The sequence below is a fragment of the Budorcas taxicolor genome, chromosome 22 (genome assembly GCF_023091745.1).
Source record: "Budorcas taxicolor isolate Tak-1 chromosome 22, Takin1.1, whole genome shotgun sequence".
Lineage (NCBI taxonomy): Eukaryota > Metazoa > Chordata > Mammalia > Artiodactyla > Bovidae > Budorcas > Budorcas taxicolor.
In genome coordinates, this window is record NC_068931.1 from 14,578,937 (window position 1) to 14,597,388 (window position 18,452).

The 18,452-nt window shown below is 39.4% G+C and overlaps 1 protein-coding gene across 1 annotated transcript in view; it reads right to left on the reverse strand.

Annotated features, from left to right (window-relative positions):
* The window catches only part of PIK3C3 (phosphatidylinositol 3-kinase catalytic subunit type 3), a 164,348-nt gene extending 161,614 nt beyond the window's left edge, over positions 1–2,734 (reverse strand). Inside the window, exon 1 of the mRNA XM_052660396.1 lies at positions 2,656–2,734. Within this exon, the coding sequence (XP_052516356.1) occupies positions 2,656–2,723 (68 nt within the window). The 5' untranslated portion in view covers positions 2,724–2,734. The remainder of the gene's footprint in view (positions 1–2,655) is intronic.
* Between the last annotated feature and the right edge of the window lie 15,718 nt (positions 2,735–18,452).

An 18,452-nucleotide genomic window follows, 5' to 3' on the forward strand; every position in this document is an offset into this window, starting at 1 on the left:
ATACTTTCAATTTATTTTTTTACTATGTAGATGTATTATCTAGTCCATTTTTTAAATTAAGAAATATGGTGTTTTAAGTCATAAAAAAATATGCATAAGATTATAAAAGAGATAGGAACATTGCTTGGAAATTAAGATTACATCATATACTCTGCCAGGCATTTTATACAGACTTTCCTACTTACTTCCCACCATCTTACCATTTTATAAATCATGAAGCAGAGACTCAGAGATAGAATTTATTATTGAGGATCACAAAATAAATAACAGAGCAGACAATAAAAAACAGAACAGAGGATGCCAAAGCCAGTATTTTTCTGATTACAGAAAAATACATCAAAACATCTCAGGAACACCTTGGAGGCAGGGGCTCATAACCCAGATAGATGCCTGAAATGAGCCTAAACAATACACAGGAGATGAAGAGCTACAGGCAGGATGTCATCCCAGAATTAAAGTACACCATATAAAGGCAAAAAGGTAAGACTGTGTGTCTGGGAACTACAAGTTGGTACAACTAAAGCATAAAGCTCATGTGGAGAAGAAGCTAGAGATGAGAATCAAGGGGAGGCGGACAATGAAGCTAAAAAGTAGCCACCACATTCAGTTCAGTGCCTGTAACAAAATGAACATTCAAAAATCTGTTAATTGAACAATTTGAAGTGAGAGTACTATGATCACATTTGTGTTTATCATACTTTGGCAGGAGTGAAAGAATGTAATGGAGAGATGGGGTTGAAAGCAAGGTCAGTTGGAAGACTTTCTATCAAAATTAAAAGGAAAAGGATACATTAAGACTAGGGCAGTGGGCTTTCCAGAGGACATGGATCAAAGATACTGAGAAGGTAGATTCACGGCAACTTGTGAATGATGAAACAGAGGTGAGAGATGGGTGTCTGTATGACTCCTTAAGATTCATTTTCTGTCTTAACCAATTCAGTGAATAATGCTAACAGTCACCAAAATAGAGTGAGAGAAGATTAACATTAAAAGGGCAGGCTAATATGCTCCGTTTTGGACAAGTTACTTCTAAAGTGCAAATTATTAAAATGATAGGAGATGAAAAGACCTGGGAAAAACAGAATTTTAAAATTTACTATTCTTTGATTTTATGATCCTAAATTGATACTTCCTCCCCTGCCCAAAATCAGTCTCAGAAAATAAAAGGTGTTTAGGATGAAATTTTCCTCAAAATACTCAATGCGTCTGTTAATAAGGGACCAGTTTTCCTTAAATTTTTTTTCATTTTTCCTTTTAATGTCTAAAAGTTTCAAACAAATAAAAAATGCATACATACACCCAAGAAACACTGAGAGGAATGGGACTGAAGGAACGTCCTTTACCAGATGATGGCAACACAGGTCCTATATAAGCATCTATCTGTAAAAACTACTTTAAATAGGTGTGTCAAGCATTACAAAGGTGCAGTTTGGTTGTTGATATATTATTCTTACTGTCACCACAAAATCAAAAGTAAAGGACTTATCAGAGTCTGAAGTAAGTAACTTTCAGAAACAATCATTCAAGGGAGCATCTAACGACTGAGAAAACGTAAGCGTGCAGCCCTTTGCCCAAGGTACATTTGTTGAATACTGACTAAAATATGGTGAATGTTAGATTAATAACGTGATAATTTACGATCGTTTTCACATTTGAAAATGTATCTGCTGCTAAGTCACTTCAGTCGTGTCCGACTCTGTGCGACCCCAGACGGCATCCCACCAGGCTCCCCTGTCCCTGGGATTCTGCAGGCAAGAACACTGGAGTGGGTTGCCATTTCCTTCTCCAATGCATGAAAGTGAAAAGTGAAAGTGAAGTTGCTCAGTCGTGTCCCAACTCCTAGGGACCCCATGGACTGCAGCCCACCAGGCCCCTCGTCCATGGGATTTTCCAGGCAAGAGTACTGAAGTGGGTTGCCATTGCCTTCTCCAGAAAATGTATCTAAGAGACTGCTAATGGACAGAATTTCCAACTTGGTCTTAGCTGTTCCCCATCTCGGTTCCATTAGTGTCGTCTCAAGACGTCATGTCCTGGACTTCAACTGTGATGCCTCAAGACTTTCCTGCAAAGATCTCTTCTCATATATTCTGGTCCCTTTACAACCGGAACCTTCCTCACTTTTGACTGACTTCCAGCTTCAGTAGCTGAACAAAAATAACTGACTGTTCCTCACATTCAATCTAAGCCTCTCTCACCTCTCATGTTTTTAGTACTATATCCAATTCTCAGCTACTTTATCTGCCTCTCCGTAATTTCTTCAGTCTCCATTCCACCTTCCAGTCCCGTTTTAAAGTAATATCTTCCAGTTATAACGGCAGGACGACGATTTAACCAAGACTTGATTTCTCTGTAATATGAGACAGTAATAATCCCACAAACGGTTGCTGTGAATAGCAAAACGCTTTTCAGAAAACAAACCCTGCGGAATTTACACACTTACTCCTACCGCTGTCTTTCGCACGAGATCGCGCCCTCGGCCTTCCCGCACGGCCCCTCTCCGACCTCCAGTCCACCTCCGCTGGCCCGGCTGCAACCCTCCCGGCCGTGGTCAGGCCGACCCTCTAGCTAAGAACCATCTTCTCTCCCCAACCCGCAGGCCCCTGCCGCCCCGCCTCAGCCTCGGCAATCCCCGTCCCCGTCCCCGGAGTCTCTCACATTTTAAGCTGCACGTTGATGTCCAGGTCACAGCTGTAGACATAGTGAAACTTCTCCGCTTCCCCCATGGGACCACCAAGTAACAGGTACACCTAAGGCCGAGAGCAGGGCGCTGGGAAGAAGCTGGGGTTGAACTCGCAGAACGGCACCACACAGGCGCTTCCGCTTCCGCCTCTAGGACCTGGCGCCGCCAATCCCTGACCGGAGCGCGACCGGAACTCCCCGCCCCGCCCAAGCGTTCTCCTGTGCGCATGTGCAAAGACACTCGCCATCTTGCTTGAGTGCAGAGGATTCCGGAAACGCAGTGTACTTGGTTACATTCCAGACTTCCTGTATTCCCGCGGTTTTGTTTTCGATTTTTTGTTTTAAGAAAGTAAGAAACTGTTTCGTGATTCCGATCTATTCTGAAGTCAGACCAAAAGGAAATTCAATTCAAAAAGAAGTGTAACAACTTTCACTGCCTGGAGGGCAACCAAAGTGTAAATTTCAGTGGCCGTTCCAAAACCTGTAGTTTAATCACGTATTTGCTCTCTCAAGCAAAGATTTCCTTTTTCTGTTCTAAAGAGTGGAGAAAGGACTAAGCAAAGATGAAGGAAATATGGCTTTCAGTTTTGGTCTTACAAATCATATACGCTACTTTGATTAGAATGCTTGTATGCTTGTTTACCGCAGGGTGTACTCAGACCAAATGTAAGCTTGAAGACCTATGGAACCTAGAAACATCCAGTAACAAGTCTAGGACTCAGAATTCTGAACTCTAAACTCCTACAATGTTTATTTTTAGTATATAAAACTGTGATTTTTAGTATATAAAACTGTAATGGAACTGTAATCACTTCCAACTAGAACCAAAGCTCTTGGCAAGAGCAGTGTGTCCCTAGGTGCCTAACGGACTTCTCTGGTTGGTCAGATGGTAAAGAATCCGACTGCGATGCAGGAGACCCAGTTGGATCCCTGGGTTGAGAAGATCCCCTGGAGAAGGAAATGGCAACTCACTCCAGTATTCTTGCCTGGGAAATTCCATGGACAGAGGACCCTGGTAGGCTACAGTCCATGGGGTCTGCAAGAGTCAGAAATGACTGAGTAAGCACTTGATGCCTAATTTATTGTTGAGTGTAATAATTGCTATTCATTATTGTTAGTGATGAGCTTCCCTGGTGGCTCAGATGGTAAAGCGTCTGCCTGCAATACGGGTGACCCAGGTTCCATCCCTGGGTTGGGAATATCTCCTGGAGAAGGAAATGGCAACCCACTCCAGTATTCCTGCCTGGAGAATCCCAGGGACTGGGGAGCCTGGTAGGCTACAGTCCATGGGATCCCAAAGAGTCGTACATGACTGAGTGACTTCACTTCTTCATTGTTAGTGATATTGAATAAAAATCTCTACATGTTTATTTTTGGGTGTTATATTGTAAAAGAGACAATGCTAGAGTATGTATAATTTATTATAATTCAGGGGAGAAGAAAAAGTTTTCAAGGAAAGATTGAAAGGCTTGTAGCCATTTAACTTGGAAAGCCAAAAAATGACTAATGTATAATGTTTTGTCAAAAGTAAGTTTTTAAAAACATTTGTGGAAGCAACAGTAGGGAAAAACATAAATTAGTCTCTTATAAGGTACAGTTACAACGAAAAGCAGACTTGACTTGTTCCTAAGTATTAACATAACTACTACCAATGGTTGTAACTGACAGGAAATGTTATTTTAAGAAGTAATGAAACTTGAACTTTCTAATCAACAGAGCTCCCAATGGTAAAACAAACAGTTACAAGTCCCCTGTCTATGGGCTAATTCCAGCGGTGGATGTCAGGTGTAAGGTGAAATAGATTGCTCAAACTTGAATTAAAATATTGACAATTTGTAAAGAACTAAATTTTCTGCTGACTTAAGTTGTTTTTTTACGATGTTATTTAATGTATAAACCTGTGTAAACTTCATATATACAGAAATATATTTCTTATAAAATTTTAAAAACCAAGTTTACAAGTTAGATATAAAAACTTTAAATTAACAACATTAATGCAGTGCATAGCTTTTTTGCCGAAACCCTATTGCCTACAGAATGAAAATGGAATTGACTACTCTTACAGAACTGGTTATTTGAAATTCAAGACCCCTATATTAAAAAGCAGAGACATTACTTTGCCAACAAAGGTCCGTCTAGTCAAGGCTATGGTTCTTCCAGTAGTCACATATGGATGTGAGAGTTGGACTCTAAAGAAAACTGAATACCGAAGAATTGATGCTTTTGAACTGTGGTGTTGAAGAAGACTCTTGAGAGTCCCTTGGACTGCAAGGAGATCCAACCAGTCCATCCTAAAGGAAATCAGTCCTGAATATTCACTGGAAGGACTGATGCTGAAGTTGAAACTCCAATCCTTTGGCCACCTGATGTGAAGAACTGACTCATTTGAAAAGACCCTGAATCTGGGAAAGATTGAGGAGGAGAAGGGGACAACACAGGATGAGATGGTTGGATAGCATCACGGATTCAATGGGCATAAGTTTGAGTAAACTCTGGGAGTTGGTGATGAACAAGGAGGGCTGATATGCTGCAGTCCAGAGGGTCACAAAGAGTTGGACACTACTGAGTGACCGAAATGAACTGAACAGAACTGATACTGCCCTTATATGGAAATTCCATTTTCTTGCCTCCTTTTCTATTCGAATAACTATAAACTCTATTAGTCTAAGTACCATGAGGGTATTTGGCTGTTATTTGACCCCAAAAGTACTTTTTTTTGGTCTTAAGTCTATTTGTTCTTTTCTCATTAGCTCATAACAGTTAAAGTTCCAATACAGTTACATACACACCACAGATAAAGGCATAAAAATGAAATATCAATACTTAGTTCTAAGACATTCATTCATAGGGTCCTGGATAGACTTTGTTAATGTTTTAAAGGTAATAATTAAGAAAAAATGTTTAAAAAAAACATTTAAAATGTATTATGTGGGAATCTTAGAAGACTGTACTATAATTGTCAAAGATGATAATGCAACAAGGAAAACTAATATGCAAGTGAAGAGGATAATGGTAGGTCACAGAAGCATTGGAAAAGTCACAGAAATCAAAACTGGCAATGTCTTTCCTGGACCAACCATAGATCAAGAAGATGTGGTTAGTAGATGTGAGTGTCAGACTCCAGTTAGCAAGACCATGGGAAATGAAAGCCTTGGGTATCTTTTTCTAAAAGGAAAGAAGTGGTGTCTTCTTTCCCATGTGATCTTTTACGATTCATAAATATAAGACACTTGAAGTTATAGAACATATTTCTTTCATTGCAAAATTCTCAGTTTTACAGACTACTGTGTGTCTGTAGGAAAATAACTTTTTGCATAAATGTTTTCTTTATGTGATAGGCTACTTCATTGAATATTTGGTCTCATATCCAATTTTAATCTAATTACTCATCTTTGTAGTTGCAGTTTTTATTTTGTTTCCTTTGCCATATTTTTTCAATTTCATGTTTATTCAAAATACAAACTTTAATGTTGGTTGAGAAATTTGTTGGTAATAATCTGTTCCCTCAAATTGCCCAGGACTTATGTAATGATTATCAGGTTTATATTTGTTAGTTTCTGTCACCCAGTTCATTCTCTTTAGCTTGTAATAAAAAAATTTACTCATAGCTTAAAATATTTATCATCTATTATTAGCCTTCCATCAAGATAAAATAACTGTGATATTGTGAGATTAAAATAATCTCAAAACAGCTTTTTCTCCAATTAAAAATTGCCTTCACAAGTTTTCTAGTAACTCTAGGGATTTTAGAACCTAATTGCATGATAGAACAGACATTATCAGGAAACCTGAAAAAATCCTACATCATTAGCCAAGACTTATAGCCATTTGTCAAGTGACAGTGTTGAAAAGGGTGAACTTGTGACTTTCTCCTAGTGATCTTGGCATAGGAACCTACAAAGTTTGGGTGGTTCCATTGAAAAAAGTAATTTCTATTAGCTACAAAATAGAACAGATCAAAAGAATGCATTTTCTGAAAATTAATAAAAGTATACTCTCTGTGTGTGCTCCTCCTACTCTGTAATTAAAGAAGCTCCTTTAAGTGTCATGAGAAAAAAAAATCTGATAGTTGAATAATATTATTGTCAAAAATCACAGTTGTAAAAGAAGAATGGGGTCATATTTCCCCCAGAAAGCACGATCAGGTTCCTCCCAAGGAACATGCTTCTGGGTTAAACTCTTTGTGCCTCCTTAACCCCTTCATTCAATAAGAAGAGTGCTCTCTAGTACTCAGACCTTGGAAAGAAGAGCTTTAAAACTGTGAGTACTATCTGGTGTTGTTTATAATCTCTTGATTTAAGATTTTTAGAGATTTTTAAAACTCTAAGCCCCATGGACTCTGGGCTTTTATAACATGTTCTAGACCCCAAAAGAGTCTCCATTATCCTCCCCTACCCTTGCCAGAAAAAACAAACATAAAAGATTAGATTTATGTATTGCAGGCCTGAGATTGCTACCTCTGAGAACCTTCCTCTGACCCACCATTCCCTCCCAACACGAGAGTAAGTCATCTCACTCAAAAGTCCATTCCTCCTGTATTCTTCTTCCATAGTATTTTCAGTAGTCTCTATAATATTTAGTTGATGCCTGTCTTTTCCATTAGACTACAGGCTCTCCAAGGGATAGATTTCTGTTAATTTTATTTACCCCTGTACTCTACTATAGTTCCTGGCACAGAACAGATGTTGAATAAGAGAAGTAGGAAAGAATCTAGCACTTGAAAACTATTATCTGTCAGATAGCACATTACATCAGTATAATAGTGAAGTAGGTGCTGTTATCCTATTTTACAGAAAAGTAACTGTAATGTAAGTTAGGTAATTTGTATACAATTAATAGCTAATAAATGGCAGAACCAGGTGTGTTCGACTTCAAAACACATGATACTTTTACCAAACTGTGAAGGAATACTCCAGAATAATTCCTAAATTTAATTTTTGTAACAGGAAAAAAATTATTAATGACAGGCCTTTTAGCATCCTTGGTGTTATTTAGCACTGCCATTGATTCCCTCCACCTCTCTATAGATTATACTCTCAGGTAAACATCTTGACTCACTAAAAATCAATTCCATAGAGGGAGGAAATTTTGGCCTACTCAGCATATTTTCAGCTCATCCATTAATTTAATAAAATTTTACTTAGTGCTAAAAATGTGTCAAGAACTGCAGAAAGCATTCTATTAGACACTGGCCTCGCCAGTCTGACCAGAGAACAATGTTCCTTGTCTGCATGTGGTGTCACCCCTGGCATCGTCCCTCAGTGTGTGTGTTTCCTATGTCATTGTGCAACCTGTCTTCTAATATCATAGGACACAAAGAGCTTTATTTCATTTGTTCTATAAGAAACTGTGGGATGATAATAACTTCAGGCATCTCCAAGAACCCATTGTTTTTAGAAAACCCATTACTATGAATGCAATGTCAGCCCACATTATGTTTGATCTGTAATTCTGCTCTATGTTCATTCTTTCCTTATGATTCTATATGCTTTGAAGGATAGAGAATGCTACTGTTATTTTTGACACTTCTTATTGCTTTGATTGTATGCATTTGTGTTTGTGCATGAATATTTAATCCCAGAAACGTTGTTGACTTGTGAATCAGACTTGCTTCTCTGAGGCAAAAAGAAGAAAAGCAATCAGAGCCTGAGTCCATAGGCAGTCATAAGTGACACAAATAACTCCTCAAGATCCCTGGAGTCTTTGAAGTCACTTTGCCACTTACCCAGATTCTTTAAATGCACAGGGAAAGAATGGCAGAGACGTTAAAAAGACAAAAGGGGGGAAAGGAAGGAAAAGAATGAAAAAGAGGAAGGAAAAGAAGGAGAATTGTTCACTTGAGGATCTTCTTGGGTTTGAGCTGTGCATTAGTGTGAGAGTTATGAAAGCTAATAATCTTTTCAGATAGGAATGCTTAGGCTACCAATGAGATTTGATGAGGGAATAGACAGAGAAAGACTAAATGAGAGAATGTGAGAACTAAAACACTTAGACTTTCATCTTCTCAGAGAAATCTACTCTACCTACAGGACAAAGGTGAAACATTATCCCTCTTTCTGTCTTAAAGACTGTTGGAGGAGGTTAGGAGAGGACTGGCCCACTGGCCAATCCTCAAGCTGGACCTGGAGAATCAGAAGCTATTCATCCCTCTACTGTCCTTAGAATGTATGCTCTGCCCATATTTCCCACAGTGGAAACTGTGTTTAAGGATGGAGTATTGAAAGAGCAACCTGTTGAGACCACATTGGATGTGTACATGAGTGAACCCCATTAAGGCTTCTCTATAAACTCTTAAGATGCTGTTCAGTGGACCGGATCCACTCCTGGGTAAGTTTCCCTCATATTAAAAGTACCACCTACCAAGAGTTGCCTCTTTCTTTGGTCTCTCCTTGTCCTCTGCATATGGAGCCAGTTTCAGATTATACTCAGAAGCTCTCAAGTTTGCAAGTCAACAGGCAAAACAACACAGAAGTGATATTCTATGCCAGGGTTCTTCACAGGCATTAAGAGGAAAGGGAGGCTTTCTAGAACCTCATGGTCTGTTTAAAATTGGAGCTAAGTTTTAGTTGTTTTGTGAACTTATTTTCTGTTTGTCTCTCAATGTTTGTTTGAACACGCTAATTCTAAATAATATCTTTTCTCTTATGCTGTATTCAGATTTTACCTTTATCTCCACCCAGTAGTGGTAGAATTGATTCTTGTTGCACATGGCATTTACAATCTATAAAATTACAGTGCACTGAATTAGTAAATATTGAAACACTGATAACACAGCACACAGTAGAGGGAAAAGAGTGGGGCAAAGAAATTCTTTGTGATTAATTTTTTTCGTGCCTTGCCATAAAATGTGAATTTTATTTCACAGAAGTAAGAGGTGACTTTTTAGGGAGAAGATATAGAATAAGCAACAAGTAGGTGGGGAAACACAGGTTGCAAGAAGACTGTAGTTGGCTGGAACCTAGACAGAGTGTCCATCTTGGGAAGCAGTAGAAAATAACATACCAGAAGGAGGCTGAAGGAAGAATCTGAAAGATAAAGCAGCCCTAGCTAGTCAAGAGATCTTATTTTTATTCCATCAGGTGTGATTAGGCATTAAGGGTTTTGAGCAGAGGAGTGACAAACTCATATTATATATAAAGTGTCAATCTCATATGTCATTCTCTCAGTCAACAAATATTTACTGAGCATCAGCTATCCATCCAGGGCTAGCATTGGAGATACAGTAGCTATAGGTAGATATTGCTTCTGCTGTCCCCAAGGTACAGTCTCATAGGGAAGGCAGAAAACTGAACAAGTACAGTTAATCCTCATTGTTCATAGACTATACTTATGGATTTACCTACTCACTAAAATTTATTTGTAACTCCCAAAGTAATACTCTGGGCACTTTCATGGTTGTTCACAAACACATAAAGATTGGGGAAACTCTAAGTCATCTAGAGTACACATTCCCTGCTGAGGTCAAACAAAGCAATGCTCTGCCTTCAGCTCTCATACTGTAAAGTATACTTTCTACAGTCTATTTAGTGTCACATTGTTTTGTGTGTTTGTATTTTTTATTGGTGACTTTGCTGTTAAATATAGGCTCTAGGGACTTCCCTGGCAGTCCAGTGGTTAAGACTCAGTGCTTCCATTGCAGGAGCTTGGTCCCTGTTCGGGGAACTAAGTTCCCACACTCTGTGCAGCATGGCCAAAAAAATTAAAAATGGCCCCCACATGTAGTACTGAAGTGCTGGCATATGTTCCTAAGTGTAAATTGGTTGTGATCGACCTTATGGAGAAAATATTTGAAGTTCCACTCAGGCATGAGTTACAGGGCTGTTGGTCATGACTTCAACATTAGTGAATCAATAATATATATTGAATAAGGTGTTTTTAAACAGAAACACACATTAAAAGAGATTTTGTGCTGATTAATGAAAATGTGACCAGTGCCCTTACAGGAACCTAAACCTGTATTTCCCCTAGGGGCAATGGTTCAGTATTCACTAATTCAGTGTTCATGACTTCTTTATAGAACATAACTACCACAAATAATCATTGTTTATGATAGGTCTGAAAGGTGATATAGTGTGTTTTTACATTTGGGGAGGGTGCAGATGGGACAAGACTTTGCAAGGGAAGAAAGGATGAAGCAGAGATCTAAAGAATAAGTAGAGATTGCCTAGGTGACTAGGAAGAAAAATAGATAGGAAGGAAATAATAAAAGTGTCCTGTGCAGAGAAAACATCCTCTGTTTTCTCAAAAAAAGAAAAAACAAAGTGACTTTAAAGAAGCACAGAACACAGTAGGAAGGAAATATATTAGTTTGCAAGATCTGCTATAACACAGTACCATAAACTGGGTACAATAAAAAAATAGACATTTTTTGGTCTTATAGTTCTGGAAGCTAGAAGTCCAAGATCAACTTATTGGCAAGGTTGGTTCCTTCTGGGGTCTATAGGGGAGAATCTGTTTCACATCTCTCCCCTACTTCTGGTGCTTTGCTGGCAACCTTCTGTGTCCCTCAGCTCAGGAAGTGTCACCCTGACACTCTGCTTCATCTTCACAAAGTGTTCTTCCTGCATGCATGTATGTGTCCAAATTTTCTCTTTTTTTAAGGACACCAGTTTTATTGAATTAGGATCATACTTCTGTATGATCTCATTTTAACTAATTATATCTGCAAACCCTATTTCCAAATTTGAAGTTACTAGGGGTTAGCATTTAAATGTAAGAATTTTGAGAGAAAACAATTCAATTAGTAACAACAGTAAAGGTAATGAAAGAGGGTGAGAGACAGGAAGGCCCAGAACCTCATAAAAATTACTAAACAATTAAGACTTCACTGTAAAGGAATATAGAAAAAAACTGTGCTTCAACAAAGAATTATGCATTTTCTACTGACACTCATCCAAGCTATAGGATTCTCGTATTTTATAGTATTTGAACTGGAGAAGGCAATGGCAACCCACTCCAGTACTCTTGCCTGCAGTCCAGTACTCTGGGCTGCAGTCCATGGGGTCGCGAAGAGTCTGACACGACTGAGCGACTTCACTTTCACTTTTCACTTTCATGCATTGGAGAAGAAAATGGTGGCCCACTCCAGTGTTCTTGCCTGGAGAATCCCAGGGACGGTGGAGCCTGCTGGGCTTCCATCTCTGGTGTCACACAGAGTCGGACATGACTGAAGCAACTTAGCAGCAGCAGAACTGGTTTAACATTTTGTAGATTATAGGCAACTAATAATGATGCAAAATAATTCCTACAGATAAATCCAAATTAATTTCCCTCCACTACCTTTAGAAAAAGCAGTTTTGCCTTAATTTGCTATTAATGTCAATATTCTTCATCTAAAAATATCAGGAGTAATCTCTGAATTCTCTTTTGAACTGGTTAGGATGTCTGCCTGGTTCCATCTTTAGTTAATGAATAGAATAAAATTGTTAAAGTGTCTTCATTTTTATATCTGTATGAGTCACTATTTTACCTCTTTCTAAAAATTGCCTTTTACAGGAATGTAAATCCCTCTGTGGATAATACATCCATAAATGAACACTGCATAAATAAGTCAGTTAACCTAGTAGGTAAACTCTCAAGAGACAAGACAGTTTATTTTTAGTTAATAACCAGATTGAGAATGACAATGTTGAACTTTATATTGAGCCCTGTGTTCTTGGAAAACAGGGATGGTTAAGAAAATCTCTCCTCTCTGTAACCTAGGGAAATGGCTTACTATACAGACCCACACTTCTCCCTGTGACTTAGATGTGTGTGTGTGTGTGTGTGTGTGTGTGTGTGTTAGTTGCTCAGTCATGCCCAACTCTTTGTGGCCCCATGGACTGTGGGTCCCCACGTGACCCACCAGGCTTCTCTGTTCATGGAATTCTCTAGGCAAGAATCCTGGAGTGGGTTGCTATTTCCTTCCCCAGGGGATATTCCCTGGTCCAGGGATCAAACCCGGGTCTCCCACATTGCAGGCAGATTCTTTGCCAACTGAGCCAGCAGAGAAGCCTGTGACTTTAGATAAAACTTGCTAATAAACACCTTTTCCTTTATGTTAAGACCAGATGGAGACAACTCTATACTTCTATTTTTTGTGTTATAAATTTTTAACTGAATGGTTTGTTCTCCCTAAATTAGTTTGACACAGAGAAAAATATTTCCTGTTCAGGTGACTGACTGAAAATCTCTCTGATTATAAAAAAAATTCCAACTATAACATCACCTACCTATAATTTGTCTACTTCTCCCTACACAAGTTTAAGATGAAACCATCCTGATGAGAAATTCTGATCTTTGGACTTAGGATGTTCTCCCTACTGTAAGTTTGAATAAAAGTTTCCTTCTCAGATACCAAGTGGCTTCAAATAGCCCTGAAATTGGAATGAAATCTAGAATTTAATAGACAACTTAGAAATTCAGTGAAATTATTATTTCCTCTTCAAGCTTAGTGCCCATGTCAACTCTATTTGACCTCTGTCTTCCCATTCCATAGCTGGAGTTTCATCTATAGTTTTTGCATCCATTGCTGTTGGGACACTGTAAGAGGGCTGATGTCTCTCTGCACTACAATCTTCTGGTTAAAATTTTTAAACTTCTTATTCAATTTAACTATTTATAATTAAATTTATTTTTAAAGTTGAAAAGTGAAAAGAGAGCTTCATAGGTGGCGCTAGTGGTAATGACCCACCTACCACCGCAGGAGACACAGGTTCCATCCATGGGTGGGGAAGATCCCCTGGAGGAGGAAATGGCAACCCACTCAAGAATCCATGCCTGGAGAATTCCATGAACAGAGGAGTCCATGGGGTTGTAGAGAGTCAGACACGACTGAAGTGACTTAGCATGGACACATGCATGGTGAAAAGAATTCAAAATTATGTGAAGAAAGAGAAAAATTCTGAAGGCAAAATTATACAACATGCTATTTTCTTTAAAGGTAGTTGATGCAAGAAGCTAAATAATTTCTATGAACACTTGATGATATATATATTATTATGTGTGTTCCCAGCTGACTTTAGGATTATTAAAGTGTATTTCAGTGCAATGTACAGAAGCGATTGATTCCTCTTTCTACAGAAGGCATCCTTTTAAATTGCAAGTTTTTCTTACACTGATTTAAATAGTTCTGGATGACTTAGAATCTTTCTATGGTGTGTTGATTTTTTTTCATAGCATCACAAATCTCAGAGCAAAAAGAAAAAGACTTCATTCTCTTTTATTTCATTTTAATCAGATGATTTTCATGTTAAATGGGTGAGGTAACCAGCATGCTGTTTTCTTTGTTATTGTTTTGCATGTTTGCTTTTTAATCCCACATAGATCAGATGAACAATAACATTTTCTAATATTCATCAAAGGTCCCAGAATACTGCCTGACAGATTTGGCACTCCAAAAGGAAAAAAAAAAAAAAAGTATTGACGCTAAATGGATTATCTTTTGAGTATTTGTTTCTAGGTGACAGTGAGTACTTGCAAATTTCCGTTTGTAATTAATACTTTAGTTTTAAATACTGAGACAAATAATAAACTAAATAATGTTGAAACATTCCACTAGAAGCAACTTAAATAAACGTTTCTTTAAAAGTGATCCAATAAATTCAGTTTTGCTAGTGTCCGTAGGGATTAGTGGTGATTAAAAGAAAAACAGCAAGAAACTTCATTTTTATTTTTCCTTAGATCGGGTAGTAAGGTTACATTCTGAAAGTGCAATAGGTTTTTAAATGAGTAAACAGAGGTTTATAGAAAAGGGGAAGCAAGCAAAACATCAACACACACACACATACTCCTGTTCTCTGCCTTGCCCAATTTTATGCCTAAGGAGACTGGCAGGGCAACTGATGTGATGTGAATCTTAGAGTGAATTCATAAACTCTTTAGTCTTCTTCCTCCCCTCCCTCCCCCGCCCCCATCCCCACCAACCCCATCAATCAGAGATTATATCTGCACGGAGGTAGTCTCCATCATTATGAAGCTGGGAGGCTTCCTGATGTAAATCTGTATTTTAACAAAGAGAGAGGAAGAGAAGGAGAGACGGATGCCTGGGGCAAGGTCATTATTTGACCCCAGGCAATTGTCCTTCCCCACAGAGCAGTCCCAGGACCAAGCTGGAACTAAACAAACACAGCTGCCCCATCAGCTGCTACCTCGCCACCTGCCTTTTGAAGAAGAGGCTTTCTCGGGAGCCTGCCTAATGAGCGTGCCTGCCATGCTCAGACTGGCTGTTATAGCCTGAAGAGCCCTCTGCACACACATTGAGCTTTTCTCTCTACTTTGCACTTCAAGAACTTAGGAAGCTTCAGGGGAAATAAGGATTCAGTTTTTTTCTCCCTCCATTGTGATGAGCATTTGCTTTCCCTACAGGAGGCTTTGAAGTACCTTAAAAATTCACATCGTAGCTTTAGGACACAGGCACTCAGAGGGATAGGCATGTTCTGCTGATCCTGGGCTGGAGCACAAAGAGGGACTTAGCAGCACTGGCCATGAGCACACCCTCCTGGCATTCCTCACTTGGCTCACCCAGCCCAGCCCAGCAAATTGGAGTAGCTGAGGCTACAGAGAGAAGAGAATATTGGCAAAGAACCCCAAAAGGCTGTACTATCTGAAGGAGGAAACAGACAGAACAGGCTCCATCTTGAAAGCAGGACTCCATCTTGAGCCGGACTGTGGACTTTGAGCTATATGCCCAGTATCTATGGAAACAACATACCAACTGGAAAACCAGACCCCCCCAGATGGAAGAGCCCCAGGGCTCATACCTAGATTCTCCATCGCCTAAAAGAATACCCTAATTATCTATGTAACCAAATAGAATCATAAATTCTATTATGCTTATTGGGGTATGATCATAGGCCTATTGATAATTGTCCACTGTTAGCTACCTAGGCTTAAGGCATACGAATCATGGGTTAACTTTGATTATATTTTTCTTTTCCCTTTTTAAGACTAGTTTCAGAGAATTTGGGGAGGTGGGTTTGAGCACGTATACTTAGGGTACATAAGGTTTTCATAAAAACTGGTCAGAGTCCTTGGTGAAGAGGAGACTCTGCCTTGGGTCTGCTGGTGTAATAAACTGCACTCCACTATCTGCATCGTCCTTCTGAGTGGCTTTGTTTCCCGGAACACGTGTCTACAACACTATCCTCAGCCTCTGTTGCCATCCCTCCCTCTGCCATTCCCAGAGCTTATCAGTCCTGCCAAGGCCCTCTACTAGCAGATTCAGTCCTTACCCAAAGTCTGAGATGAGTTGAACCAAATAGGAAAGACTTAGAGTTTTCCAGCCCTTAGCCCTGAATCTTTTCTTTCTTCACCCCTGCACCCACGCAAACACACCTTCCTTCTCCAATCTAGTGGGGAGGCTGATCAAGATAAATCTAGTGTGGCTTTTGCATTAATGCCTCAGCGTTCAGTTGGACCAATCCTGGATACTGGAGTTTGAATGGAGAGGAGAGTAGAAGATGGGAGCTCAGGTCCTCGATAAATAAGAGTAGAACCCTGGCCCTTAAATGAACAAGTAGGGGAGAAGAGGTGATAGATCCCATGGCAGGAATTTGAAAAGACCTAGGGTTTTATAGCAGAGCCAGGTCATTTGCTTTCCTGGGCCATATGCATATTTAGCCCCTTCCTTCGTGAAAAATATTTTTAAAAAATACATTTTATAACTGTGTTAATAAAAGGTAAATATAATCCATGCTATAATATATTCACTTTTTCCTTCTGATTTAAAACAAAATAAAAATAATTCCCCAGTTCTGTAAAAGCAACACAGACTCTAGGCCCTGTGCTTACTGTGCAGTCTCTGAAGGGGGATGATGGAGGAATGATCGGAGGCGACAGTAGGGATCAAGAGTATATCTAATCCACCTCCTGGTCCTGAAGTAGATGGTATGTGAGAGGAAAAAAGGAACAACTTCCATTTGAAAAGGAGAATAGTATTCTCAAGAACAAATACATTACCCATAGGTATAAATGTGAGGGAATGTGTCAGAAATGAGACTCAATCATCTGATCATAGAAGACAGTTCCAGAAGCCCAGAGAAAGGATTCAGAGAAGAGGTGGAACTGAGTCAGATTAGGGATAGTGTGGCCAAATGGGAATGAGAATTCAGGTGAAGGATGAGTTGATTTCTGGTGGGAGGGGCAGCTTGAATGTAAGGCACTGTCGTCTTCCCTGAGAAGACCTTCTCTAGGCAAGAGTACCAGAGTGGGCTGCCGTGCTCAGTTGGTAAAGAATCCACCTGCGATGCAGGAGACCCCAGTTTGATTCCTGGGTTGGGAAGATCCCTTGGAGAAGCGATGGCTACCCACTCCAGTATTCTTGGGCTTCCCTTGTGGCTTAACTGATAAAGAATCCACCTGCAATGTGGGAAACCTGGGTTCAATTCCTGGGTTGCGAAGATCCCCTGGTGAAGGGAAAGGCTACCCACTCCAATATTCTGGCCTGGAGAATTCCATGGACTATATAGTCCATGGGGTCGCAAAGAGTTGGAAACGACTGAGTGACTTTTTCATTTCCATGTTCCTCGAATGGTCCTGAGCTGTTCAGAATTATATTCAGGTGGTCCTAAGGAAACACTCTGGAAGTTCAGCTCACCGGACTGTTAACTTTAACAGCAGAGTGACTGTTCCCTCACTGTGATAATCTGTAAAATGACTGAGAAGGTACAGATTGTATTCAAAGAAATTTTAATGCTTTAATCTCATTTAATTCCCACAGCAATCCATTTTACAGTGGACAGATCAGAGAAATTGAGAGGTGGTTACTTATCTAGGGGCCACTCCTCAATAATGACTCTTGTCATCTATGTATATATGTATACACTACACACATGTATACATACAGGTATCCCCTGCTTTTCCAAAGTTTGCTTAGGCAACTTTGTTTTTATGAAAAACCTACATTAAGTATCTGTTTTCAATAACCAAAAGAAATTTGAAGCAGTTTTTGCTTTTACAAAAAAGGGAGGAAAATGGAAATAGCTAGTGTTCAGCACTTGTTCTGCAACTAGCTCTTATAGAAGCGGCTCCCACCCAGAGCAGCGAGAGGGGTACCGCCAAGCTGCTTTGCCAGACCCATACTCAGCATCTCTCCATCAAGATACCATATCTTTGATCTGTGTTTATGAGCATCTGCACTTTATCCTGATTTATTTTGTGCATCTGTTAGCAAAATGTGTCCTAAGGTAATGGCTTCTTTGCTCTATGCCATTTCCATTTCCTAAAGGTTTTATAGACATGCTTTACTTTTGGATAGCAGAGGAAACCTGTGTATACATACATACATATATGCTGCCACCGCTTAGTCATTTCAGTCCTGACTGACTCTCTGCGACCCTGTGGACTGCAGCCATCTAGGCTTCTCCATCCATGAGATTCTCTAGACAAGAGTACCAGAGTGGGCTGCCATGCCCTCCTCCAGGGGATCTTCCTGACCCAGGGATGGAAATCGGGTCTCCTGCATTGTAGGCACATTCTTAACTGATGAACCACCAGGGAAGCCTATATATACATAAGTGTATATAACTGCAGAAGTCTGTGTATATATATATACAAAAGTATATATATTTTGATATTTTATATAATATATACATACATATATTAATCTAAATATATATCAGATGTTCCAGTTGTAATTGCAAGTATAATTTGAAAAGTAAAGCACCTTGAGTAGTATATTATGGTTCATTAATGTATAGGATAGTGCTTTTATTCTTATGCTGTATCCCCTTTATGTGTCCATGCTTCCCATGATGCAATTACCCTGGATTCTAACTTTCTAGGAGGGAGGAAAC